At 50.8% G+C, this 24,632-nt stretch overlaps 1 protein-coding gene across 3 annotated transcripts in view; it reads right to left on the bottom strand.

The window, feature by feature from the left end:
* The window catches only part of TRIM25 (tripartite motif containing 25), a 42,333-nt gene extending 18,145 nt beyond the window's left edge, over window positions 1–24,188 (bottom strand). Inside the window, exons 1-9 of one of the 3 annotated variants that reach the window (XM_007123156.4) lie at window positions 23,501–24,188; window positions 19,233–19,328; window positions 16,039–16,272; window positions 13,774–13,945; window positions 12,174–12,239; window positions 9,977–10,003; window positions 9,568–9,651; window positions 9,391–9,489; window positions 2,582–7,919 (exon numbers count right to left, since the gene is read on the bottom strand). In XM_007123156.4, the coding sequence (XP_007123218.1) occupies window positions 7,390–7,919; window positions 9,391–9,489; window positions 9,568–9,651; window positions 9,977–10,003; window positions 12,174–12,239; window positions 13,774–13,945; window positions 16,039–16,272; window positions 19,233–19,328; window positions 23,501–24,112 (1,920 nt within the window). In that variant the 5' untranslated portion in view covers window positions 24,113–24,188 and the 3' untranslated portion in view covers window positions 2,582–7,389. Of the gene's footprint in view, window positions 1–2,579; window positions 7,920–9,390; window positions 9,490–9,567; window positions 9,652–9,976; window positions 10,004–12,173; window positions 12,240–13,773; window positions 13,946–16,038; window positions 16,273–19,232; window positions 19,329–23,500 lie in introns of those variants that run through there. The other 2 variants (XM_055089924.1, XM_028498802.2) reach the window with 2 other exon arrangements.
* Between the last annotated feature and the right edge of the window lie 444 nt (window positions 24,189–24,632).

Raw genomic sequence — 24,632 nt, 5'->3', positions numbered from 1 at the left:
CAGACCTACTAGAGCATGGACTTGAGGATATGGGGAGGGGGAAGGGTAAGCTATGACGAAGTGAGAGAGTGGCATGGACATATATACACTACCAAATGTAGGGTGGATAGCTAGTGGGAAGCAGCCGCACAGCACAGGGAGATCAGCTCAGTGGTTTGTGACCACCTAGAGGGGTGGGATAGGGAGGGTGGGAGGGAGGGAGACGCAAGAGGGAAGAGTTATGGGAACATTTGTATATGTATAACTGATTCACTTTGTTGTAAAGCAGAAACTAACACACCATTGTAAAGCAATTATGCTCTAATAAAGATGTTAAAAATAAAAAATTTTTTAAAAAGACCACCTGGGAACTGAAGAGAAAACTGATGGAAGACCCATGAGAGAATCGAGGAAAAATAAATGAGTCACTCCCTGACCACAGGTGACTTTGAAATTAGCCCCTCATACACACACACATAAATACACACACACCACTCACCACCCTTCTGCACTTTACTAAGGAGTCTAAAGTTAGTCCTGAACTTTTCACTGGAACAGAAGAGTGTCCCATGACAGTTTAAGTGGCATCTCTGAATGGGGGGACACTTCTGTAACTGACATCCTGAGTATTTTTGTGGGCACAGTGACAGTGAGGAAGAAAAAGCTGCAAGAGGAGTGGGGGTGAGAGAGCAAAACCCAAGACTTTAAACCCTGGAGACTTGGCATCGGAAAGAAGAAACTTTCGAAGCTCCTTTAAAGAGCAGTGTGTTTTAGGGAATTCCCTGGTGGTCCAGTGGTGAGGACTCGTTGCTCTCACTGCCAAAGGCCCGGGCTCCACCCCTGGTTGGGGAAGTAAAATCCCACAAGCCGAGAGGCGCGGCCAAAAAGAAAAAAAAGAAAGAACAATGTGTTTTGTTTTATTTTATTATATATATATATATATACACTTCTAACATCTTTATTGGAGTATAATTGCTTTACAATGGGGTGTTAGTTGCTGCTTTACAACAAAGTGAATCAGCTATATGCATACATATATCTCCATATCCCCTCCCTCTTGCATCTCCCTCCCTCCCACCCTCCCTATCCCACCCCTCTAGATGGTCACAAAGCTCTGAGCTGATCTCCCTGTGCGATGCAGCAGCTTCCCACTAGCTACCTGTTTTACATTTGGTAGTGGATATATGTCAATGCTACTCTCTTACTTCGTCCCAGCTTACCCTTCCCCCTCCCCGTATCAAGTTCATTCTCTACATCTGCATCTTTATTCCTGTCCTGTCCCTAGGTTCACCAGAACCTTTTTTTTTTTTTAGATTCCGTATATAGAACAATGTGTTTTAAACAGAAAGACTCATAGATACAGAGAACAAAACAGGTTGTTGCTAGAGGGGAGGGGGTTGCTAGAGGGGAGGGGGTTGTGGGGATGAATGAAAGAAGTGAGGGAGACTGATGGTGACAGATGGTAACTAGACTTAACGTGGTGATCATCTTGTAATGTATAGAAATACTGAATCACTATATTGTGCACCTGGAGCTAACAATTGTACTTCAATAAAAAAATAAAAATTAAAAAAAGCTTTATTGAGGTATAATTGACATAGTAAACTGCGTATATTTAAGTTGTACACTTTAAGTTTTGACATACGCAAATACCCATGAAACTATCACCTTGATCAAGATAGTGAACATAACCATCTTCCCCTAAGTTTCCTCATGCCTCATTATAATCCCTCTCCACAGCCTCTCCTGCCCACCCGCCTTCCGAGGTAATACCTGAACTGCTTTCTGTCACTATAGATAGTTTGCATTTTCTCGAATTTTACATAAATGCAATCATACACTATGTACTCTTTCACGTCTGGCTTTTTTCAGTCAGCATAATTATTTTGAGATTTATCTATGTTTTCATGTGCATCAATAGTTCCTTCCTTATACTGCTGAGCAGTTTTCCACTGTATGGCTACAGCAAAATTTGTTTATCTATTCACCCTGTTGATGGACACTTGGGTTGTTTCCAGTTTTTGCAAATAAACCTGCTATAAGAAATGTTTCAAAAGAAAGAAAGAACAGTGTAGTTTATTCTGACAAGTTGGTCAAGGGCTTATTCAAAGTCTGCAAGTCCTGCCATCTCTCTCTGACACCAGCTGGCATCCTGCAGTACAATTCTGCTGATAACCCCTGGAGTCAGAGTCAGGCTCCACAGGCCAAAGGACACAGTCCCAGCAAGACTGCCCTCACTTCAGACCCCAGCCACACTTCAGGGGGTCCCCAGGCCACCCACACTTCTGACCAACTGGCTGAACACACACACATCCAGAAGGCTTAGTCTGGTCTGCTATAACAAAAATGCCATAAACTGGGTGGCTTAAACAAAAACACTTATTTCTCACAGCTCTGAAGGCTGAAGTCCAAGAAGCAGGCGCTGGCAGATTCAGTGTCTGGTAAGGAACTGCTTCCTTGTTGATAGACAGCTGTCTTCTTGCTGTGTCCTCACACGACAGAAGGGGTGAGGGAGCTCTCTGGGGTCTCAGGTATAAGGGCACTAACCCCATTCATGAGGGCGCCACCCTCTAATCACCTCCAATACCACCACACTGGGGGTGAGGTTTCAACATATGAATTGGGTGGCAGCACCAACCTCCAGTCTATAGCACATGACCTCCCTCAGCTTCAGTGTAAATGTTACTCGAGCTCAGAGAGCCCAGGAAGTCACTATACTCATGATGACAGTTTTATTGTAAAGGATACAGATCAAGACTGCCCAAATGAAGAGACACACGGAGTGAGGTCCAGAAGGGACACCAACCCAGAGCTCCTGTCCCTCTCCCTGTGGCATCGGGGTGTTCAGTGGAGCTGAAACCATGCACCTCAGATTGGGACCTGAACCCATGTGCCGGGACCCAAACCTGGCCAAACCCCACGGTCTTCCAACTGAGATCACACACCTGGTTTCAGGACTTAATGAAGCTCGGGTTCTCGATGTCTCATTGCAGAAAGAATTCAGTGAGAGACAAAGTGATAGGTAAGAAGTGGATTTATTTAGAAAGAAACACACTACACAGAGTGTGGGCCATCTCAGAAGCTGAGAGCAGCCCCAGGGTATGGGGTTCTGTTTTTATACAGGGGTGGGTAATTTCATAGGCTAATGAGTGGGAGGAGTATTCCAGCTATTTCAGGAAGGGGTGGGGATTTCCAGGAATTGGGCCACCGCCCACTTTTTGATCCTTATGGTCGGCCTTGGAACTGTCATGGCGCCTGTGGCTGTGTCACTTAGCTTCCTGATGTGTTACAAAGAGCGTATACTGGGCTTCCCTGGTGGCGCAGTGGTTAAGAATCCGCCTGCCAATGCAGGGGACATGGGTCCGAGCCCTGGTCTGGGAAGATCCCACATGCCACGCAGCAACTAAGCCCGTGCGTCACAACTACTGAGCCTGTGCTCTAGAGCCCACGAGCCACGGCTACTGAGACCACGTGCCACAACTACTGAAGCCCGTGCACCTAGAGCCCATGCTACACAACAAGAGAAGCCACCACAATGAGAAGCCCACGCACCGCAACGAAGAGTAGCCCCTGCTCGCCGCAACTAGAGAAAGCCCGCGCGCAGCAACAAAGACCCAACGCGGCCAAAAATAAAAATAAATTTAAAAAATACATGTAAAAAGAAGAAGAGTGTATACTGAGGCTCAAGGTCTAGTGGAAGTCGACTTGTCCTCCAGCTTGGACTCATTTGCTTCTAATCAGTTTATGTCATGTCCTCGGGCTATGTCATCCTTTCAAAGGTTGTGCCCTGCCCCATTCCCTCCTGTTTAAGATCTTCGGGGTGCCCAGCTTTTATCAGGCACGACTGATTGAATCACTGACCACATAGTTCGATTTCCAGCCCCTCTCCCCTCCTGGGGGTAAGACTGGCTCAAGGAGACCAACCCTCTAATCTCACGCCTGGTCTCTCTGCCGACCAGCCCCGATCCTGGGTCATCTCACTTCTTAGCCTAAATTCAGGTGTGATCCAAGGGGCTCATGAATAATAAGGACTCTCCTATTACTGGGGAAATTCCAAGGATTTAGTATCTCCCCACCAAGAACAAGAGACAACAGCCAGTCAAATTATTATTCAACAACCTCAAATCCACACCAACCACAACTCCTACCTCTCTTCCAACAAGGATAAAATCTGTGAACAGGACCCACTGCTGGCTGGTTTTCGTTTCGTTTTTTAAACTTTTTATTATAGAAATTTTCAAACAGAGGCAACAATAGAAGGAGTAATACAATGAACCCTCCCACTTCCATCACTGTTTCCCAGATTACCCCATTGTGGTTTATTTACCTTTTCACTCATACCCCTCCCCTTCCTCCCCACCCCCATCCTGATGCAAAGCCCAGAAGGACATCGTATCTGGCTGAGATTTCGGCATCGAAAGCTTCCCGAGGGGCTGCCACACCTATGGCAGCCTCAAATGGGCTATAGTTCTGCTGAAATCCCAGCCCCCAGACATCTGGGTGGGGGGCAGCCAGAGGCCCTTGGACACCTCATTTGCTGACTCCAGCATGACAGATAAGTAACACATTCTACACACACTGCAATGTGTGAAACAATACCACACACAGCTTCATTGCATTCAGAGCCTCTAAGGCATGTCAGCCAGCCTTGGCTCTGGTTATTTCTCGTGGGTTTCAGAAGATGTGTCTACAGCCCTTATTATCTCTGAAAGAATCAACTCTTAAAAAATATTAGCTCAAGAATATAAGCTTAAATACTCCTAATGATTTAAAATCAATACAGTGGGGCAGAATAAGGTAAGAAATAACGTATCAGTATTAGTTACATATCGCAGACCCATGTCAGAGTAATTATAACAGGAGAACCAATCAATCAGCCCTTGAATAATAACAAAAACTTGACCCGGACCTTTCGTTTATCACACCAGAGTGACTGAGACAGCCCCTGATACCTAGGTTGGGAGAGTGTTTTTATGTCTGTGCATCTGAGAAGTTCTGACCCTTCCCCCAGGGTACCAGGGGCATCTAAGGAGGCACCTCCTCCGTAATGGGATATCGAGAGAGGTGAGTGGAGTCATCCAATACCACCCCCCCACCTGACTTACTTTGCAAAACGGGAAGTCAGATGAACACAAAATTTCCCCCAACTCTGGGACTCTAGTGTCGGGCACCGGCCCCCGCAAGGCAAGGGAGGGGACGTAAAGTCTCACCACTGGAAACAGAATGGTTCGGGACGCCCCTCAGTTCGCGCGAAGGACCCACACAGGGCTCACCGTGGGTTACCCGCTTGCCTCTCATCAACAGAGGGGCTCATGCTTCCCCTTCCTGAGCTGGATGATCGATCATCAGGGAACAGACCTCTCGGCTGCCCTCATTCCCGCAGAAGAGCCCAAGCAGGACCCGTGGTTTAATCTTCGGCATTCTCCTCTAAACCCAGCTGTTTCCCGAGTATAAACTGGCTTCCAACAAGGCTTTTGCTTCAGGAGATCAATGAAGATGCTTTGGACCGTCTCCAAAAGCAGAGAAGAATCAACAAAGAACTTTTCTTCCCAGGAGCAAAGGAAGAAAACTTTTAAAAGCCACATTTCAGCTATTGCAGGGGGATCTTCCCTACAAAGATGATTTCTCTCCCAAGGAAGTGGAAGTTCTCGTTGGGAGGTGACACAGATGCACACATCTGTCAGAAATATCAAGTGCTCTGGGCCTGACTAGAGTGCCCTGGGGGCCCAGCACAAGGCTCCAGAAGTGCTAACTTGTCAGACATCCATATGGAAAGGCCTGGGGTCCCTGTCTCCAGTGGTACTGTCCTTTCCATACCACAAGGAGCCTGACCTCAGCTCTCCTCTTGGCAAAGCCCAGAGCAGGACACATTTCACCACAAGAGGTTACATTTCTCTCACTTTGGGGATCAGAACTTACATCCTGACAATGTCAGGATATAAGGAGCTTGGGAAATTCCAGCAATCCATTCACTCCCGCCCTGAGGGGACTGGGGTTATTTTCACTGCACAGAAACACTGCAGGAAAAATAGCCCCTTGTGCTTAAGCCTGGCAGCTTCTTTCCTCCCTAGTCCTCAAGTCTTCCTGACCCTTTGCCTGGTCAATTCCGACATCTGGAATTGGCTCAAACGAGGAACAAAGTAGAAGGGGCTAGGGCCGGTGACAGGCCTCTAACTCACACAAGGACCAGTGCTGGGTTGAACAGGAATATTGCTGTTTCCCATGGATCTGCTATAAGGCCCTTCTGGCCATAGGTAGTCAGCCTAGCAGGTGACCTAGTATGGTCCCTGAGGTAGCTACACCTGGCCTGTCTGCCTGACAGCGGGCTTAGCTGAACGCTCAACTGTGCTGGCCACGGTGGTATCTCCACCAGCCAGTGCAGGATCTCACAGTCCTGGGGAACAGAGGCTATCACTGAGGAGAGTGATCAGTAAGAAGGCAAGATGCTCTAATCAGAGCAAAACTACCAACTGTGAACGCAGTCAGGGTTCCTCTTGCCTGGGGAAGAGGCTTGCCCCAAAGCCTGGGCTAGGGGAAGAAGGCTCCGTAGTTGCAGCCAAGGCATCTCTGCTGAGACGCCTTTCATAATACATGAGAGTGGGAGGGGTTTCTAGCCACATGGGACCTGGGTCACCTTGACCCTGAATCACAAATCCAAAACAGGCTGATTCGGATTATGGTTTGAAATCTTAGACTGAAAAGGTTCCTGTTGGACTAAACATTTTAAAACCATGGATGGGGTGTTGAGGTCCAAGACAGAAAGGGGAACAGCGGAGGCAAAGGACACACTTCTCTGGGAAACTCTGGTCTGGGTGGAGACCTGCTGTGCGCAGCTTTCCTCAAGCACAGAGAACAACCAGAAATCTGGGCATTCACCCCAACTCCCACAGGTAGGTAGTGGAGGGTGAGTAATAATGAAATTCAATGATTTTGGAATTTTTTTTTTAAATCTATGGAGTTAGGTAGCTCTGTAGAGGATCATCAAAACTCCAAGATTTGAAGGCTACTCCAGGCAGCAGAGGGGCAGACACCAGAGGCCTAAGGAAGAACCCACAGTGGCTATAGATTGTGTCCAAGAGCAGAGGGGCACTAATGACTTCACTCCCCAAAGCCCCACCCGGCCACCCAGCAGCCTGGAGATCTACCAGAACAAGGGGAGGGGGTCATCCTGCCTGATGGGCACCAGAAGGCAGAAAGGCTTCCTCCCCCATAACGCAATCACCCCATCCCTTTCCCTGGCCAAACCCATCCTCTTATCCCATCTCCCTATCCTCCCACCCTCACCAGCTCCCCTCCCATCCTTACAGCCCTTGGGGATTCTCAGGAGCCTCCCCGAGAGCTCCACCTACAGCATTTTCACCAGAGTCTTGGGCACCGCACAGGCAGTCAGGCCAAGCGTCCAGAGCCCGCCTACTTGGAGGAGCAGACAGAGAGCGTGGCCCCTGTGGAGAACAGCCAGAAGGCCGGGTACAGAGCTTCAGTGAAGTCCACCTTGTACTTATACAACAAGTGGACCTTGTCAGCCACGGCGAAGAAGATGACAAAGCCATGGTCGCAGTTGAGAAGCACGCCCACTCGCGAGGCCTTTGTGGAGGGCAGGGTTTTCTCCACATTGTTGTGCCAGGTAGAGACCTTGGTATTGAACCACTCCACGCACCAAGAGGCGCTGTTGCGGCCAAGCCGGCTCTCGGGGCCCTGCCGTTCCATGCTGCCATAGCAGACGCCCACCCCGCAGAAGTTGTTCTTCTGCAGCTCCACCTCCCAGTAGTGGATCCCCTTCTTGTAGCAGTGCAGGCCCAACACCTGAGAGCAGTACGTGAACCTCTGGGGATGTGGTCGGTAGTTGTGGGATATGTCAGCCACAGAAGCTACGGTGTAGTTCTCGGACAGAGCCACCTTGTTGTGGGCAGTGTTGTAGTCCAGGATGACTTTAACGGTATCTAAGGGAGCATCAAGGAGTCAATTACAAGGAGCCCAGAGTGCTCTCACTTTCAATCCTTTCCCTAACTGGTAATGTTTATTCATTTGTTTCATCCATCCATCCATCCTGTCTGGCCAGGCAGACATCTGTCCATCTCTCTACCCATCAATCCAGCCATCTGCGCATCTATTCGTCGCCCAGCTCTCTGTCTATTCCTCCATCTAAAACCATTTATTGAGCCCCTGGCTTATGCCAGATTCTATGCAGGATGTACAGCCATGAACCAGACGTGGTGCCTGGCCTCGTGGAGTTCACACTCCCACAAGCAAGGCAAGCCCGTCAGTAATGACAACACTATGGGCCCTGCACTCTGCTAAAGGGCAGGCACACTGCTGGAGGGACACAGCCACGGGGCAACGGGTAAAGGGTGGGGAGAGCACAGGGGAACACTTCACAGGTGGGCTAGAACTGGAGCTGAGCGACAGGAAGAGGAGGAGAATTAAACAGAGGAGAGCAGAGGAGGGAGAAAGGCTATGCTCGGCAGATGGGACAGTGAAGGCAAACGTGGAGTCACGAGCATGGTGGACAGGTGCTGGGACCAGGTAAGGCTGGGCAGCTGGGAGCACGGAGGCCACAGCAGGAGGAGAGGGACACATGGAGCCACAAGTAGAGAGCTCAGCGGTCTAGACTTTTAATCGGTTGAAACGGGGAACCAATCAAGGTCTGTAAGCAACACCAATGACCTGAATACACTCCTTGGCTGGGACCCGAGCATGGCCTCCCCGCCCTTCCTGCCACACTTCCAGCCAGTTCTGGCAGGCCCGAAGACTGAGCAGAGATGAGTGCTGTGCCCACCCTCCACCTCCTCCCCAGGATACACCCATCTCTGCCCCTCCGCTCACAGGGAACCCTGGACCAGTGGGAGACAGCAGGCAGAGAAGGACAATCCCTAGCTTGGGAATTCAGGACCGGGGTTATCTGCCACTCCCTGGCTCGGAGGCTCAGGCAAGGATACTTTGCACTGGTTTTCCCCCAGGGCAAAATGAATGGCCTGGGAAAATGTCCTCTAAGATCCTAAGTCCCTAGAACTCACTTCCTCTGCTTACACGGCTGTATCACAGAGCGCAGGGGGCTCCACAAATCGGGGATGGTGCGGGGAGGTTCTCTCGGGTGCCGGCCCGAGAACCAGGCATCCACGGCTGCCCACCAAGCCTGCTGTGGCTGTGGGGAAAGGAGGGCCAGAGCGCACTTTGCAGAGAGAGGTTTTGGCCACTGCATGGAAGTGAGCACAAGTGGAGGATGCTCTGTGGGTGAAGCTATGGGCGGGTGGCCCCTAGGCTGGCCTGGAGGAAGGAACTCCCACCACTTCCGGGCTGGAAGCCAGAGGAGAGCAAGTAAGGGTGTGACAGGGTAGAGCACAGTGGGTCCTCTAGGGGAGAGGCTGACCAAGCGAGACAGAGGCAAGGGTAGGCAAGCCAGCAGCTACTCACACTCCAGGAGCTCAGTCCTGGACTTGGCTAGGAAGGTCTCCAGCACCTTGGCCTTGAGAGACACTGGGGTCGGCGGTCCGGTGGGGACTTTGGCCTCAGCTGGAGGAAGAACAGAGAGATGTTTTCAGAACAAACTCAGAGTGGGCAGCACACTGCCCCTGGCCCACCAGAACTCACCCTCCTGGCCAGTTTGTGTGAGATCCACTAAATGCTCTCGGACTCCGAAGGTGGGAAGCTTGCTGGCTGAGGCAATGATTGGGGCTGAGGGAGGAGATGCATGAGTTGGGGACATGACAGAGTGGCCTGATGGCCTATACTCCCTCCCATGCTGATTCTCAAGAGCTGCTTCCACAAACACACACCTGGACAGCCAGGGCGACACAAATGAGTGCAGACAGGGCAACACTCATCCTACTGGTCTTACGCATTTACACTCGCCACCTCCAAGCCCAGGCCTGGCTGCCAGCACGGGACACAGTGACAAGAGCCCAGAGCCCCAAACCCATGGCTCAGCTTTCCCTGCTGGCATTTAGTTCTACACTCAGGCACTCAAGAAACAAAAAGATTGCAGAAATACATAACTTACGAGGTTTCTTGGGTTTCTTTTCTTCTTCTGAAAAAGAAAATTTTCAGAATTAACATGTTTTAAACACAATGACACTTTCAAAACACCATAATAACAATCAATGCACTCAGGTGACCCATACAAATAAAGCTAGGATGTTTTAACTTGAAAAATATAAGGGGTCAACAGGCAAATTAATCTACGGTGATAGAAACCTGAATCATGGTTTTGGCAGAGAGGGGGTCATTAATAAGGAGCACGAACGCATTTCCTGGAATAATGGAAATCTTTATCCTGATTTGGGTAATGGTAACACAGATGTATGCATTTGTCAAAACTAATCTAACTGTCCTTTTAAGATCTGGGCATTTTACTGTAGTATTAAATTATATCTCCACAAAAGAAAAAATGCAAAAACACACAAAAAGACCCACGTAGGGATCCAGCCAAAACAATGTGCTTGCCAAGTATCACGAGCGTGTGCCTGTGGGAACTGAGTTTAGCTAAAACACCCGTCCTCAAAGCGTGGCCCCCAAGCCAGTAGCAACAGCATCACCTGGGAAGCTGCAGGGATGCAAATTCTCAGACCCACCCAGACCAGCTGAAACTGAGAGTCTGGGGGTGGGGCTCAGAAGTCTGTCTGCTACAAGCCCCTGGGATTGCGATGAGGGCTCAGGTTTGAGCAGGCTAGAAGATTTCAGGTTCCCTTTCTGCCACCTTCCCCACCCCTGAAATGACAAGGGGGGTTTTGGATCTCATCCCTGCCTGCCTGCAGGATCCCGTACATTCCAGACCAGCCCTGCTCTCTCCCCACCAGAGCCTCCCTGGTCCCACAGGCCCCACTGGCTCCCCCGTTCCTCCCACTTCAGAGCCGTATTTCTCAGGAGTCGTTCTCACTCTCCCCACCTCCCCCCTGCTCCTCTCCTGCCCACTGCCACTGGACCAGCATCTTGGCAGGACCCCGGGCTATGACCTTGGCCTCAGGCAAAGGGCCCCCTCCCCAGTCATCACAATTCTTAGGAGCCTCATCCACAGTGATGAGCCTACCCTTTCCTTGCCTGTTTCCCCACCTCAGCCCCGCCACAGCTCACTCACGTGAAGAGCGGGGCCTATGAAGTGGGGCCGCGGCGGGAAGGAGGCTTTCAGGGGCTGTGCCTTGAGAAGCCACAGGTTTACAGTACCTCCCTCTTCACACAAGGTGCCCTTCCACGTTTTCAGACTCCGCTGATGGCTCCCTCCTCACCTGCCCCAGGCCTCCCAGTCCCCGACCCCATTCCACTCAGGAACTGGTACCACACATCTGTCTGCCAAAGACAACCACTAAACACTAACACCAAGCAAACAACGACAAAAACCAGCCCGGAGTTCTCTCATCCCAAACACCCAATGGGGGGCAGCCCTCCTCCGTCCTCACTGACTTTTTGGCCAACAGTTCAGTGACATATGCCTGTCCTTTTAAGAGCTTTCGCCATCAGTGTCCCGTGTGAACCTCACACAATAATCCCATGAGGTGGACACCATTATGGTCGAAATTTGATAGACGAGGAAACTAAGGACCGTTCTTCACCCCAGCCCCATCTCAACAAGGGTGATTTCACCCCCAAGGGGGAGCAAAAATTGATTCTTAGGAGGTGAGGGGGAGAGAAGGATAGAAAAAACTTGTTCTTTTTATGTATAAAAGCACAGTATATAAACAGACATATCATATGTGTGGTATTAAAATTTCATGGATGGGGGCGATCAGGAAAAAAATTTCTAAAAGGGCCTGAGAGGTAAGAGCAAAGGAGGGCAATACGGAAAAAAGGTCGAAGAGCTCTGTGATGGCAGAAACACATCCCAACCCGAGGCTGAACGGCACTGGGCTACGGTGAGGCTCAGCCGCTGCTCAGGGGGTCACCCCAAATGCCAGAACTCGGGCGTCATAAGTATTTCTCAAGACAAGCCAGCTTCGGTCATCTTGATGTTCCAGGCGGTCAGAATATCCAGTGCTGATGGCCGGTCCTCCCGCGTGCCCCAGCAGGGCTCCTGCAAAGGTCCTGCCACCTCCCCTCAGCGGGGTCAGGCAGCATTTGCCTCCAGGTGCACCCAGGCCCCGTGGAGCCTGGGATGGGCTGTGCCCCGCTGGAAGGAGCCGTGACGCCTGCCAGTGCCTCAGCCCGAGCACCGCCTGCCACAGTCACTGCTGCCCCAGGGACAGAGGTGGGGTTACTTTACTTACTTGAGATCTTCTTCACAGGCCGTGGGGGTTTCGGCATGTGCGGCAGGTCATGTCCTCCAGGGCCCCCTGTGCCAAAGAAGAAGAGGGTAGTCTATGCGGCTCTTCCAAACCAAGCCTAGGAGCCAGCCCTGCTGTCGGCAGGCGGGGAGAGGGCTTACAAAGTTGATTTCCGCTGCCCTTCCCCATGCGATCATTCACAAGCACTAGAAACAAGATAACTGAAAGACAAATTCGGTATGTTCCCTCTTTTCTCTGCCTTAAAATGTAGCCAGGGTGGAGTCTTTACTCCACCAGCACCCAGCTCCATGACCTCTGAACCGTCTGTGAGCTTTGGTTTCTTCCGACGTATGACGGGGATGACTCCCCTCGCCCGTGGTGGTGAGATCAAGATGTCTGGCATGTCGTGGTAGCTCCTTTCCCTCTGGTTTCTCTCACCCCTCCATCCCCAGACCAGTGATCACTGACAGAGCAGGAAAACAAATATGCAGGGCTAATTCACCAATGGCTTTCCCCTCTGTGCCAGGCGCTGGGGCGAGTGTTGGATGAAAACAGCCCCAGCCCCTGCCCTCACTGATCACAGTCTGGTGGGGGAGACACACGGGAATGGCAAGGAAGAGTAAAATGACAGGTGCACAAAGAGCCCCAAGGGATGATAAGGACCCGGCAACCTGGTCTGAGGAGCAGGAGTGGCAACAGGGGAGGTTTGCTGAGAAATGTAATGTTTCAACTGATCTCTGAAGGGTGAGAGGAGTCACCTGGTGAAAATGTTGGAGTCTGAGCCCTCTAGGCAGTGGGGGAGCATGTACAAAGGCCCCGGGGCAGGAAGCCTAACATTTTTTTTTTTTTTTTTTTTAAGCTTAACGTATTTGAAGAATTGTAGAGTGCAGAGGGCTGTATGGGAGGAGGGGGGAACTTCAGGGCTAAAGAGACAGACGGGGCCTGACCAGACGGGTTGACAGCCAGGGTCAAGAGTCTGGTCTGCAATCTAAAAGCAATGGAAAGTCTCTGAACAGGAGGCAGGGGAGAAGGTGCCAAGAAATCAGACTTGCATCCTGAAAAGCTCTCTCCAGCTGCAACAGGAGTGGATGCAGAGGGACTCATTAGGAAGCTGCCACAGGTGACTGCAATGCAGAGCAGGTGAGTGGTGGCTGGCAGTGAAACCAGCTGACTGAATCAGGAGATATTTAAGAAGCAAAATCTGACAACGGGTTGGATATGAGTGGAAGGGTAGGGGGTATCAAGGAGGAATTCCATGTTTCTCTGACCCCCAAACTAGCCATTTCCCTACCAAATAACACTGACAACCCAGAATCCATTCAACCCATCTGAGCCAACCTCAGACTCAGACAAAAAAAAGCCTATCTAGAAAGACCCTTCATAACATCCAGCCCCCCCAAAAATATTTCAGCAAGGACAGCTACAATCTCAGGATGAGGCAAAAACTCCCCACTACCTCCTAGATGGAGGCCAGATGTTTTGTAACCCCCGAAACTCAAGCCCCAATGCTCCAGATCAAGATTTCTCTCCCACCCCAAAACAGAGGGGACATATCCCATTTCAGGGGTCCCAGTGGAAAGCACAGGAGGTTGCTAATAGTTACCTGGGGTGGTGGGCTCCTCAGGCTTCTTGTCCTGGGGCTGTCTGAGGTACTGCTTCAGCTCATTTTTGAGCTCAGAGGTGCTCTGACAGACACCCTTTATCAGCTCGTGATTCAGCTCCACCTTGGGGACGTAGACTGGCTTCGTTGTGATTCCTTGCAGTTTTGCTGCTTTCTGCAACAAGCCAGGGGGTTAGTTCAGGAGGCTCTGCTGAAGCCAGGGCCCGGGCTCAGGCCTCATGAAGGAGGAGCTTCCCTGTGCCCATGGGCACTAAGTCTAATCAGCCTCTCAAATTAGAGCCAGAGGTCACTGGGGGTTAAAGTGCCACTTCAAGACACAGCGATCTGCAGCTGGAAGGGCCCTCAGAGGTCGCTCACCTTACAAATGGGAAAACTGAAGTCAAAAATGACAAGTGTCTTACCAGGACCTCTGCCAATGAGTGGCAGGGACAAAGCTGGGAGCCAGATCTCCTGACCCCCATGGATGATGCTCTTTCCACCCCTCCAGCTGTAGCTGAAAGTGTACAAGAGACTCATCACCATCTCCATCCCGCAAGGACCAGCTCTGAACACATGTCCTGAAAATAGACAGGAATGCCTGGAAGGCTGCGGGATTCAGCCACATAGCCAACGAAAAAGAAGGATCTTACAGAGGGTTCCAAACTTGGAGACCAAATCATGTCATACAGTATCAAGAGGACCAGATGTGGACGCAGAATCCTTCTGTAAGAGCTCAAGGCAGCTAGGTCAACGGGAATGAGCACGCGAGATGAAACTTAATGCCACCCAGCCTAGGTGTGGCTAGAAGATCCTGAACAGAGAAGAGAAGATTGCCAGGCACTCCTGTCCCTCCTCAGGACCTGAGCATGGAATCTGGGCCTTTGACGTGTCAAAGCAGCACGTCACCCAATCAACGGGCCTCCCCAGAACATCTGCCACGTGCCAGACACTCTGCCATGCACTGGACGTGCTAGGAGGATGAAGGGCCCCGCCCGAAAAGAGCTGACAGCTTTTATTTTTTTCTTTTTTTGGGGCCACGCTGTGTGGCATGTGGGATCTTAGTTCCCTGACCGGGGATTGAACCCACACCCCCTGCATTGGGAGCACGGAGTCTTAACCACTGGACCGCCAGGGAAGTCCCCTGACAGCCTTTTAAACAGACATGAAAACAAGCACATCTAAAACAACGTTGTCGAGGGCAAGAGCAGAGGCAGGTAACATGCTCCGGATCGCCAGCAACGCCAGAATAACGGGATCCGAGGAAGATGGGGGAACTGGGGTTGCCCTGGACAAAGGACAGGGTTTACTAGGCAGAGGCCAGCCACGGCATCCCCTCCCAATGCCCGGTGCATCTGCGGAGTGCTCTGCTGCGGTTAGAGCACAGGGCATGGGCAGGGGGTGGCTGGCAAAGGCAGGTAGGTCACCAAGGCCCTGTGGGAATGTGAAATCAGAAAGGGCGGGGAGTGGTGCCTGTGCTTTAGAGAGACACTTCCAGGGGCCGTGCAGAGGCGGGATGGAGGGAAGCGGTGGAGGCCTATGCAGTAGGCAGCATACTAAGATGGCCCCCAAGACTCCCGCCTGCCCCGGGTACACATCCTATACATCCCCTCCTCCTGACTATAAGCGTGACACTGAGTATGAAAGGATATTACTCCATGGTTAGGTTACATTACATGGAAGAACTGAAGGAATACTGCAGATGTCATTAAGATCCCAAATCTGTTGGTTTTGAGTTAATCAAAAAGATGATTCTCCCAGGTGGGCCTCACTTAATCAGGTAAAAGTCCTTAAAAGAGGAACTGGGCTTTCCTGGAGGGAGAAATTCTCTGCTGGCTTCGAAGAAGCCGGCTGCCAACTCGAAAGAGGGCCACACGGCGAGGAATCACAGCAGCCTCTAGGAACTGCGGGTGGCCCCTGCTGACAGCCAGCGAGGACACGGGGACCCCAGTCCTGCACCACAGGGGACCGAATTCTGCCAAAAAGAATGTGCGCTTGGAAGACAACCTTGAGCTCCAAAAGGAATGCAGCCTGGTGAGACCTCAGCCATGCCCTGAGCCACAGAAAGTGTGAGATAACAGACAGGTGTTCTTCTAAGCCACTCAGTTTGTGGTAAGTTGTCATGAAATGCAGAAAACGAACACAGCGTGTGTCTCAGGGATGCTTCCCATGACCTCAAACAGCCTCAACTCCTCGAGGGCCCCAGTGCACCTACAGTCAACATCATGACGCTAGGCAGAGAGAGTATTCAACGTCCGCATCTTGACCCACCTCCAGAAACTCATACTCGTCCCCCTTAGTCAGGGCAAGTTCAATCTCTTCCTTCAGGGCCTGGATCTCACTCTTCTTCTTGAGTAGAATCTGATAAATGCTGTCGAACTTGCTGTTGACCCTCTTCTCCTCTTCCTTTATCTTTCGGGTGGAACTGGCCTCGGAGGCATCAATGAGAGCCTTCATTTCCGTGTATTCTTGTCTAAGCTGGTCCATCTTCCTCTGTGCGGCCTCCTGAGAAGCCAAAACAAGAGGGAATCCATCAGACTGGCAAAAAAGCTAAGCCTGAGACATGGAGCGCCAGGAACTCTTACCTATACTTCATGGGAATACAAACGGATGCAACCACTTTGGAGGGCAAGATCTGGAGTATTTGAAGGTGCTCATACCCTTTGACCCAGCAACTCAGTCTAGGAATATACTCTAGAAAACATCTGGGGACTTCCCTGGTGGTGCAGCAGATAAGACTCCGCGCTCCCAATGCAGGGGGCCTGCGTTCAATCCCTGGTCAGGGAACTAGACCCCACATGCATGCTGGAACTAAGAGTTCGCATGCCACCACTAAGGAGCCCGCGAACTGCAAGTAAGGAGCCCACATGCCGCAACTAAGGAGCTGGCGAGCCACAACTAAGGAGTCCTGGAGCCGCAACTAAGGAGCCCACCTGCCGCCACTAAGACCCCATGCAACCAAGTTAATAAAGAAAGAAAAAAATCTCAGAACCTGCCCAAGAGACACACAAGAATGCTCTAAGCAGCACTGTTTGAATTAGCAAAACCCTGGAAACAACTTGAATGTCTATCAATAGAAGACAGAAAATTATTCACAGGATGGAATATTAAACAGTAATAAGGGAAAAACAACTTGTAGAAGAAGACATACAGTATGATGCTCCTTACATAAAGGTTAGAAACAAACAGAACGGTAGTATTTATTGCCAAAGGAATACATACATACATATTAAAAGTATAAAGAAACACATGGGAATGGATAAATTCAGGAGAGTGGTTACTTCTGGAAGAGAGGAAGGGGGATATTAAAAGGGAGAAGCAAAGCAGGGGCTTCATCTTCCATGACGATATTGTATTTCTTAAGCTGGAAAGCAGTTCATGAGTAATTTTTTAAAGGGTATGAAGCTGCTCTAGAAAATTTCCTCTAGAACTGCACTATCCAATACCATAGCTACTTGCTACATGTAGCTACAGAGCACTTGAACTATGGCTAGTCCAAGTTAAGATGTGCTATAAGTGTAAAATAAAAGGAATTTGAAATATCTCATTAATACTTTATACTGATTAAAATAATAGTTTGGATATACTGAGTTAAATAAATATATTATTAACATTAATTTCATGTGTTATTCAAATTAGAGTTATATACGGTATAAGGCTAATTTATATTTCTAGTGGACAGCACTGCTCTAGAAGCTGCAGTTTTGCTTTACATGTTGGGAAACCTCAATAGCTCAGAATCAAACGTGACAAACAGAAACACACATAAGAGGGACAGGAAGGTTGGAATTCAATTATTTCTTTTTCTTTCTTTTTTGGCCACACTGCACGGCATACGGGATCTTAGTTCCCCGACTGGGGATTGAACCCATGCCCCCTGCAGTGGAAGCACGGAGTCTTAACCACTGGACCGCCGGGGAAGTCCCGGGAAGTCAATTATTTCTTTAACCAACACTTTACCCTGCCACCTCCAATGTGACTCTACCAATGTCCCTGAGTATTTATCCTCCTTCTGCTCCCATCAGTAAGAGAACACCCCTGGAGTTTAGACCGGCACGTGGCTGCCCAGCCACAGACTACATTTCCCAGCATGCCCTGCAGCTGGGCTTGGTCATGTGACTAAGCTGCTCACGACAGGAGCAAAAGTGATAATGGTAACACTCTCCTTCCCTGTCCCCCTTCTCACAGGCTAGAGCAAAGCTGTAATGGTGACCCAGCTGCAACCAAAGAGATGAGGAAGGGCAATAAAAAGGAAAGATCCTGAACTCTGAAGGATCACATGGAGCAGAGCCATCCCACTAGCCTGGGTTCCTCACCTGAACTGTCACAGGGAGCAAAATAAACGGCTATCTTATTTAAACCTCTGATTTTGAGGGGTATCTCTGTTACAGCAGTTTAGCCTGCCCCCCAACTGATACCGGTATTTTCATGTGCATCCTTTCATTTAAGCCTCATAACTCACCTCTGGAAAGAAGTTGTGATTGCTTCAAAACTAAGGCTCAGAGATCTGCCAACACAGGCTAGTATTTTAACCCAGATTTCATCTAATTAAGCCACAGCCGTGGCAATAAAACTGAATGCTGCAGCTCCAGACCAGGATGCTTAAAAATCAAATCTTCTTTCAATATAAAAGCATTGTAACCTTATAAAAACTATTAAAAAAACTAGAGGGGAAAAAAATGTCCCTAATTCTACCACTCCAACACTTGCACTACTATTCCTTTACTATATTTCCTTCCCGTCTTTCTTCCTATACTTCCTGTAATGGGTTGAATGGCAGCCCCCCAAAAGATATGTTCACGTTTCAGAACTTACTTAGAAAATGAGTCTTTGCAGATGTAATTAGGGTAGGAATCTTGAGATGAGATCATCCTGGATTACCCAGGTGAGCTCTAAATCCAATAGCAAGTGTCCTTATTAGAGACAAAAGAGGAGAAGACAGAGGAGGCCATGTGAAGATAGGGGCAGAGATTGGAGTGATGCAGCCACAAGCCAATGCCTGAGCCACGAGAGGCTGGAAGAGGCAAGGAAGGATTCTTCCCCAGAACCTTCGGAAAGAGTGTGGCCCTGTCGACACTTTGAATTTGGACTTCTGGCCTCCAAAACTGTGGGAGACCACATTTCTGTTGTTGTAAGCCAAGTCTGAAGTAACTTGTTACAGTCGCCCTAGAAACGAATACACTTTTTAAAAATAAAGAGATGCAAATTTTACTTCCTGTTTTTCTCCCCCTTAAATCATAACCACTTTTTATATTACCATATTTTAACCCTAATTTTTAATGGTTGGGCGTGTAGGTAGGCTTTGAGTCTGTGAAGGATCTCTCTGGGCACATAGCTTTTTGCATGTTCTGCAAGGCTGAAGTTGAATTCTGACACTGTGAGTGAACCTGACACAAGCCTTGTCCTCCCCAGAGGCAGAGGGAGGCTCCAGGACCAGGCTGGTGGCGGGGAGCCCTGTCACTCACCCGCACATCCTGCTGCCTGGCTCTCACGTCCTCCAGTGCTCTCGACGCCCCGTTGATCTGACCGTACGTGACAGTCAGTTTATGCCTCAACTTGTTCTGCGGAGAAAACAAACCGAGTGAGAAAACACCCCATCCAGCCCCCCACCAGCACCCAACACCAGCGACTGCCCTCAAGTCTATCCCACGGGTGTTTCTACCACCCCAAGTCTTACCTGCTTGTAGCTTTTTTTTTATAAGTTTTTTTTTTTTTTGATGTGGACCATTTTTAAAGTCTTTATTGAATTTGTTACAATATTGCTTCTGTTTTATGTTTTGGTTTTTTGGCCATGAGGCATGTGGGATCTTAGCTCCCTGACCAGGGATCAAACCCGCACCCTCTTGCACTGAAAGGTAAAGTCTTAACCACTGGACCACCAGGGAAGTCCCTGCTTGTAGCTTTTTGAAGCATTCTCATATTTACTGCCTCCCTTCATCCTTTCAGGGGAACTGGACAGTAAAGAAGTTACAAGGATAGGATTTGGAGCCAGACAGACCAGACTCAATACCCAGCTCTCCAACTGTCTCTCACTTGTTTCTTTGGCCATGAAGTAGATATCAACGCAAACTGTTCCCACCCCGCAGGGCTAGCAGGAGAATTAATTGAAGCAGTGTAAGTCCTCAGCATAGTGCCTGGATCTTAGTCAGGACAAATGGCCTTAGTAAATTTCAGCTTGGATTATTATGAGCTTCTTCACTAGCACCCATTTTATAGATGATGAAACTGAGGCAAAGAGGACAGCAAGGTGGTCAAGCTCACACAGACAGAACGAGCTGGGACAGCTGCTTCAGAAAGTGGCAGACGGGGTTGCTCAAACCAAGCCTCCCACTGCAAACAACCAGAAAAGCAGACAAAATATTGGGGGAGGGAGATCTACTAAAAACCAATGGGGAGCTAAGAAAGCAGGGAAGGATTATGTAATTAAGATCCAGAAGAAGGAAACCCAGAGAGATAAGCCTGGCATCGGGGGTTGTTCTCCCAGAGCCATCTGCCAGTTCCGGAAGACAGCTGGGAGGGCCTCTGTCAGCCTCGGAGAGGCAGGCGGACAAAAATCAGAGTCCAAGGCTCACTTGATAAGCCCCACAGGCAGGGACCTCCAAGGGCTAAACCCTAGGAATAGGGACGAACCAGCAGTAAACCAGCCATCGACAATTCAGTCCCTGAAACTGAACTAAGGTGATTCAGAACTGCTAGGCCCCTAGCCTTCAGATACAAAGGTAAATTATGCACAGTGGAAGCTAATATCACCCAAGGCCTCTTAGTACTGCCATCTATTTTCATAATCAATATCCACTTTCACCCTACTCAGGTGAAATGCTGGGGCATAGAAATGGGTATGAAAATCACCACCACGGCTACCATAATGGCAGTTAGTGTTTATCATGTACTTCCTCTAAGCCAGGCATTCATTGTTCTAGTGCTTTCCATGTATTAACTATGTAAAGCTAAAAACAACACTAGGAGGTAGAGGGTTATCCCCCCTTTACAGATGAGGTCACTGAAGCACAGAGTAATTAAGTGGCTTGCCCTAGGTCACATCGCTATTAACTACTATAACAAGATCCTGGTGTTACAATTACAGACTTGTGTCCAAACTGAGCACACAGGAAAATTCTAGAAAAAAATGTATGTCCCCTAACTAGCTGGCTCAACAATACTCTGGCCCTCCCTTCCTCTTCCCTGCCTCTCCCACTCCACCAGTGACCTTGACTCTGGATTTGAACATCCCAGAGACAGTCACATGTTAAGGCTAGAAGCAGAGACCAAGGCCACACTAACTCAACCCCAAAAGCCCAAGTCATTGATAATGTTTCAGATGTGACCTCTGCGACAATGCCCTTTGACCTGGTCTCTAACAGTGGCCAAGATGAACTGTGGGCCGAAGGCAGAAGGCCAGGCCCGGGCAGATCTGGCCTCACAGGTCCCAGAGCTGGAAGAGACCTCAGAATACCTGGGGGCTGCCAAATGTTTCACCTCCAAGACTCACTCTTAGTAGTACACCCCTGAACCCTATATTTTGAAAGATTTTACCCACCATTAATCAAATGCATACAACAGTCCCCTGATGGTAGAGAGGGGCCCACAGGGCTATGGATGACGAAAGGAAAGCCACCCAAGGACTTTGACAGCAGCGACAATCCCCTAATCAAGGGTAGAGAACTTTTCGAAGTTCTGAGGATCGCTTCACAGACTGGGGACTTGGGTCCTCCACGTGGGAGGCACCAGAGTCCTGAGTCCGCCCCACACCAGTGACCGAGCCAAGCTGGGCTGGCTCTGCCACCAGTACTGACCAGCGGCAGGGCTGGAAAAGGAGACAGGTTAAAGGACTCGGCGAGCCAGGACAACGAGGGGGAGGGGAGAGACGGCAGGAAAGCCTTGTTAAAAGGATTCAAAAGCCAAGTGTGTATGGCATACAAATAATCTGGGCGCAGACTCCAGCTCCAGGCCCTGGAGGCTGAGAGGGAGCTGGGGCTCCAGACCAGGCGGAAACGGGTCCTTCTGACCCTACTTGCCTTCAGCCTCCTGGATAAGAACTTCTAGAAGGGTCTTTCGATAGGAGCCAGGCTGCCCTAGTCCTCAGAACCATGCATCCTGAGGCAAAGAAGATCTGGGCAGCCTAACACCCTCCATGCAGCAAACTCTCCTCAGGGAATTTCTGAGTAACAGAAATGACAGCGGCAGTTCTATGGAGCATTAGCGAACTGTAAAACGCTATTTATGGAACACCTCATTTACTCCTCCCAATAACCTTCTGAGATAGGTACTATTATTGTGCCCTTTTTTTGAGTTCCTAGCTAGGAAGCAGAGCCAGAATTCAAACCCAGATCTCAACATCCAGCTCTGGTCGGAGCCCGTGTCAACCGGCCTGACCCTGGGGCCTGCCTATGAGGCACTTCCCACACAGTTCATCCTTCCGGAGCCTCCTGGTCACCCTCGGAGGTGGGGAGGGAATGCTATTAATCCCATTTTACGGATGAAGATGAGGTTCGGAGAACTCAGTGACTTGCCCTGAACCACAGCGGATGCGGGCAAGAGCAGGGCTCCAGCCTCCGCAGGCCAGGCAGGTTCTTTCCTGCAACAGGTAGAGACCCAGGTAGGCTGGGCCTGAGATGGTAGTACCTCCAAAGTCAACTGTCAGGCACTGCCTGAGGTCTGACTTCTGGGACTCAGGGAGGAAGTACACACAAACCCAGCTCAGACTGGAGAAGCAGACCAGGCCAGGGAGCAAAGCCTTCACCCTGGCCCTGGCGCCACTGCAAACCTCCCACAGGCCTCATGTCTCCTTTGATGACATGAAGACAGCCCTTGTTCTCCCTGACAGCACTGCGAGAGTGAAAGGAAATCAGGCTTCACCCTGGAGCTCAAACTGATACAATGAAAGGTAGTTAGACTACACCTTTTCAGCCTCTGCCTCGAGTCCACAGGGGGAAATTATGATCCCCAAACCACTGAAATCATCACAGACCCAGAAGGCCCCTTAGGAAAGAATCCACCCAGTCCCACCTCCTCACTTTCCTGATGAGGACCAGTCCTGTGCTTTAAAGTGGCACAGGAAGTATATAGGGCGCTACGGTGCAGGAGTTTGGCTGTGCATCCTATCCAAGGATTCCTGGGACTCTGCCCACCCGCCCCGGTCACTGGAAGTCTCTGGCTCACCAAAGGCTTTTTCTCACATGACCTCAGGAATGTCCTATGCTCTGAACTCTGCGGACTTGGCTTTGAGGCTGGTCCATAGGGAGAAACGGCACATGTGGAGTCAGACCAGCTGGGGGCCCAATGCCCACTTGGCCACTTGGGTCAGCTCAGGTTAAATTAACTTCTCTGAACCTCCATTTCCTCAGCTGTAAATAACTAATCATACCCACCTCCTGGGTGCTACCCGGATTTGAGAGAACAGAGGTAACCTCTAGCGCTCATATCTGATGTTCAAAACCCTGTACTAAACATGTCAGACAAGTGCTAGGCTTAAGGCAAGCAACGTCCCTCCGTATAATGGGTGAGAGGGGTGGGGGCAGAGAAGGTGGACCAGGAATAATCCAGGAGGGCTGTATGTTCTCCCAGCCCCTTTCTACCTGGACCCTGGGGATGCCCCTGCCCTGATCTCAGGCCCAGCAAGGCCCATCCCCCACACCCAGGTGATCCAAGTAGGCCAAGATGCCCACAGTGGTGCCCTCTGCACAACCCAGCCGGCCCAGGCTGCCCCTCTGGGCCCTCGTCCGCCAACCCCTACCTCCAGGTCAGTGCTGGCCTGACTCAGGGGCGCAGGCGAGCAGGTCTTGTGGTCCACCATGCAGATGTGGCAGATGCACTCGCCGTGCTCAGGGCAGAAGAAGTCCCGCAGCCGGTTGTGCTGCGGGCACTTGCGGCGCATCAGGTCACGGATGGGCGGCTGCAGCGGGTGGTCCCAGAAGGCGGGGCTGTCGAGATGCGGCCGCAGGTGCTCCTGGCAGAAGGAGGCCATGCACACCAGGCACGTCTTGACGGCGGTCGCCTGCAGGCAGTGGTCGCAAGCCACCTGGCCGACCGGGTTGGGGGCGGCGGCCCGGGTGGGCGGCGTCCAGTCGTCGGGGAGCTCGGGACGGGCGAGCTCGGGACGGGCCTGCTCGGCCTGCAGGAACTGCTCCACCACCGCACACAACACCGTGTTCTTGTGCAGCTGTGGCCGCGTCTGGAAGCCGGTGCGGCATTGCGGGCACAGGTACGGCGAGCCCTGGACGGCCCACGTCTGGTCCAGGCACGACCCGCAGAAGTTGTGGCCGCAGGGCGTGGTGACTGGCCCCTTGAAGGGCTCCAGACAGATGGAGCACGACAGCTCCTCGGCCAGGGGGCACAGTTCCGCCATGGCGCTCCTGGAGGAACCCGACTGGACGCTCTGGAACCGCGGCCGCGTCTGCTGCACTAACGCCCGGAAGCCCGCAAGGAAACGAAACTGAGCGGCGGGAGGGGCCATCCCCGGGCCTTTCGGGAAGTCACGTGGGGCAGGCGGGGAGCGTGGTGGGTGGGGCCCCTGGGGTGGCTGACGTGCGAGTTGCGACGTTAGTACCCCGGTGGTTTCCGGGGGTTGGGTGCGGGGCGCTGGGCTCGGGGTTTCAGACGAGCTTCTCGACTACCAGGGGCTTCTTGCGGCCACTCTGCGGATGAGGAAACTAACGCCTCGCGTGGTGAACCCCGGATTCTGGAGTGAGGGGACTACTGCACAGAAGCCCCTGCTGCAGGTCCCTTCCTTCGGAGAACTCATCCGGACAGGAGTTGTCCCCACCGCCCCCGCGAGCAAGGCTGTCTCATCAGGACAGGGTCTTAAAAAAAATAACTGCAGGAACAGTAAATGACTGACCGCTTTTTTTTTTTTTTTTTTTTTTTTT

Source organism: Physeter macrocephalus, chromosome 14 (genome assembly GCF_002837175.3).
Source record: "Physeter macrocephalus isolate SW-GA chromosome 14, ASM283717v5, whole genome shotgun sequence".
NCBI classification, from domain to species: Eukaryota; Metazoa; Chordata; class Mammalia; order Artiodactyla; family Physeteridae; genus Physeter; species Physeter macrocephalus.
This window is presented reverse-complemented; position numbering and strand designations above follow the sequence as displayed.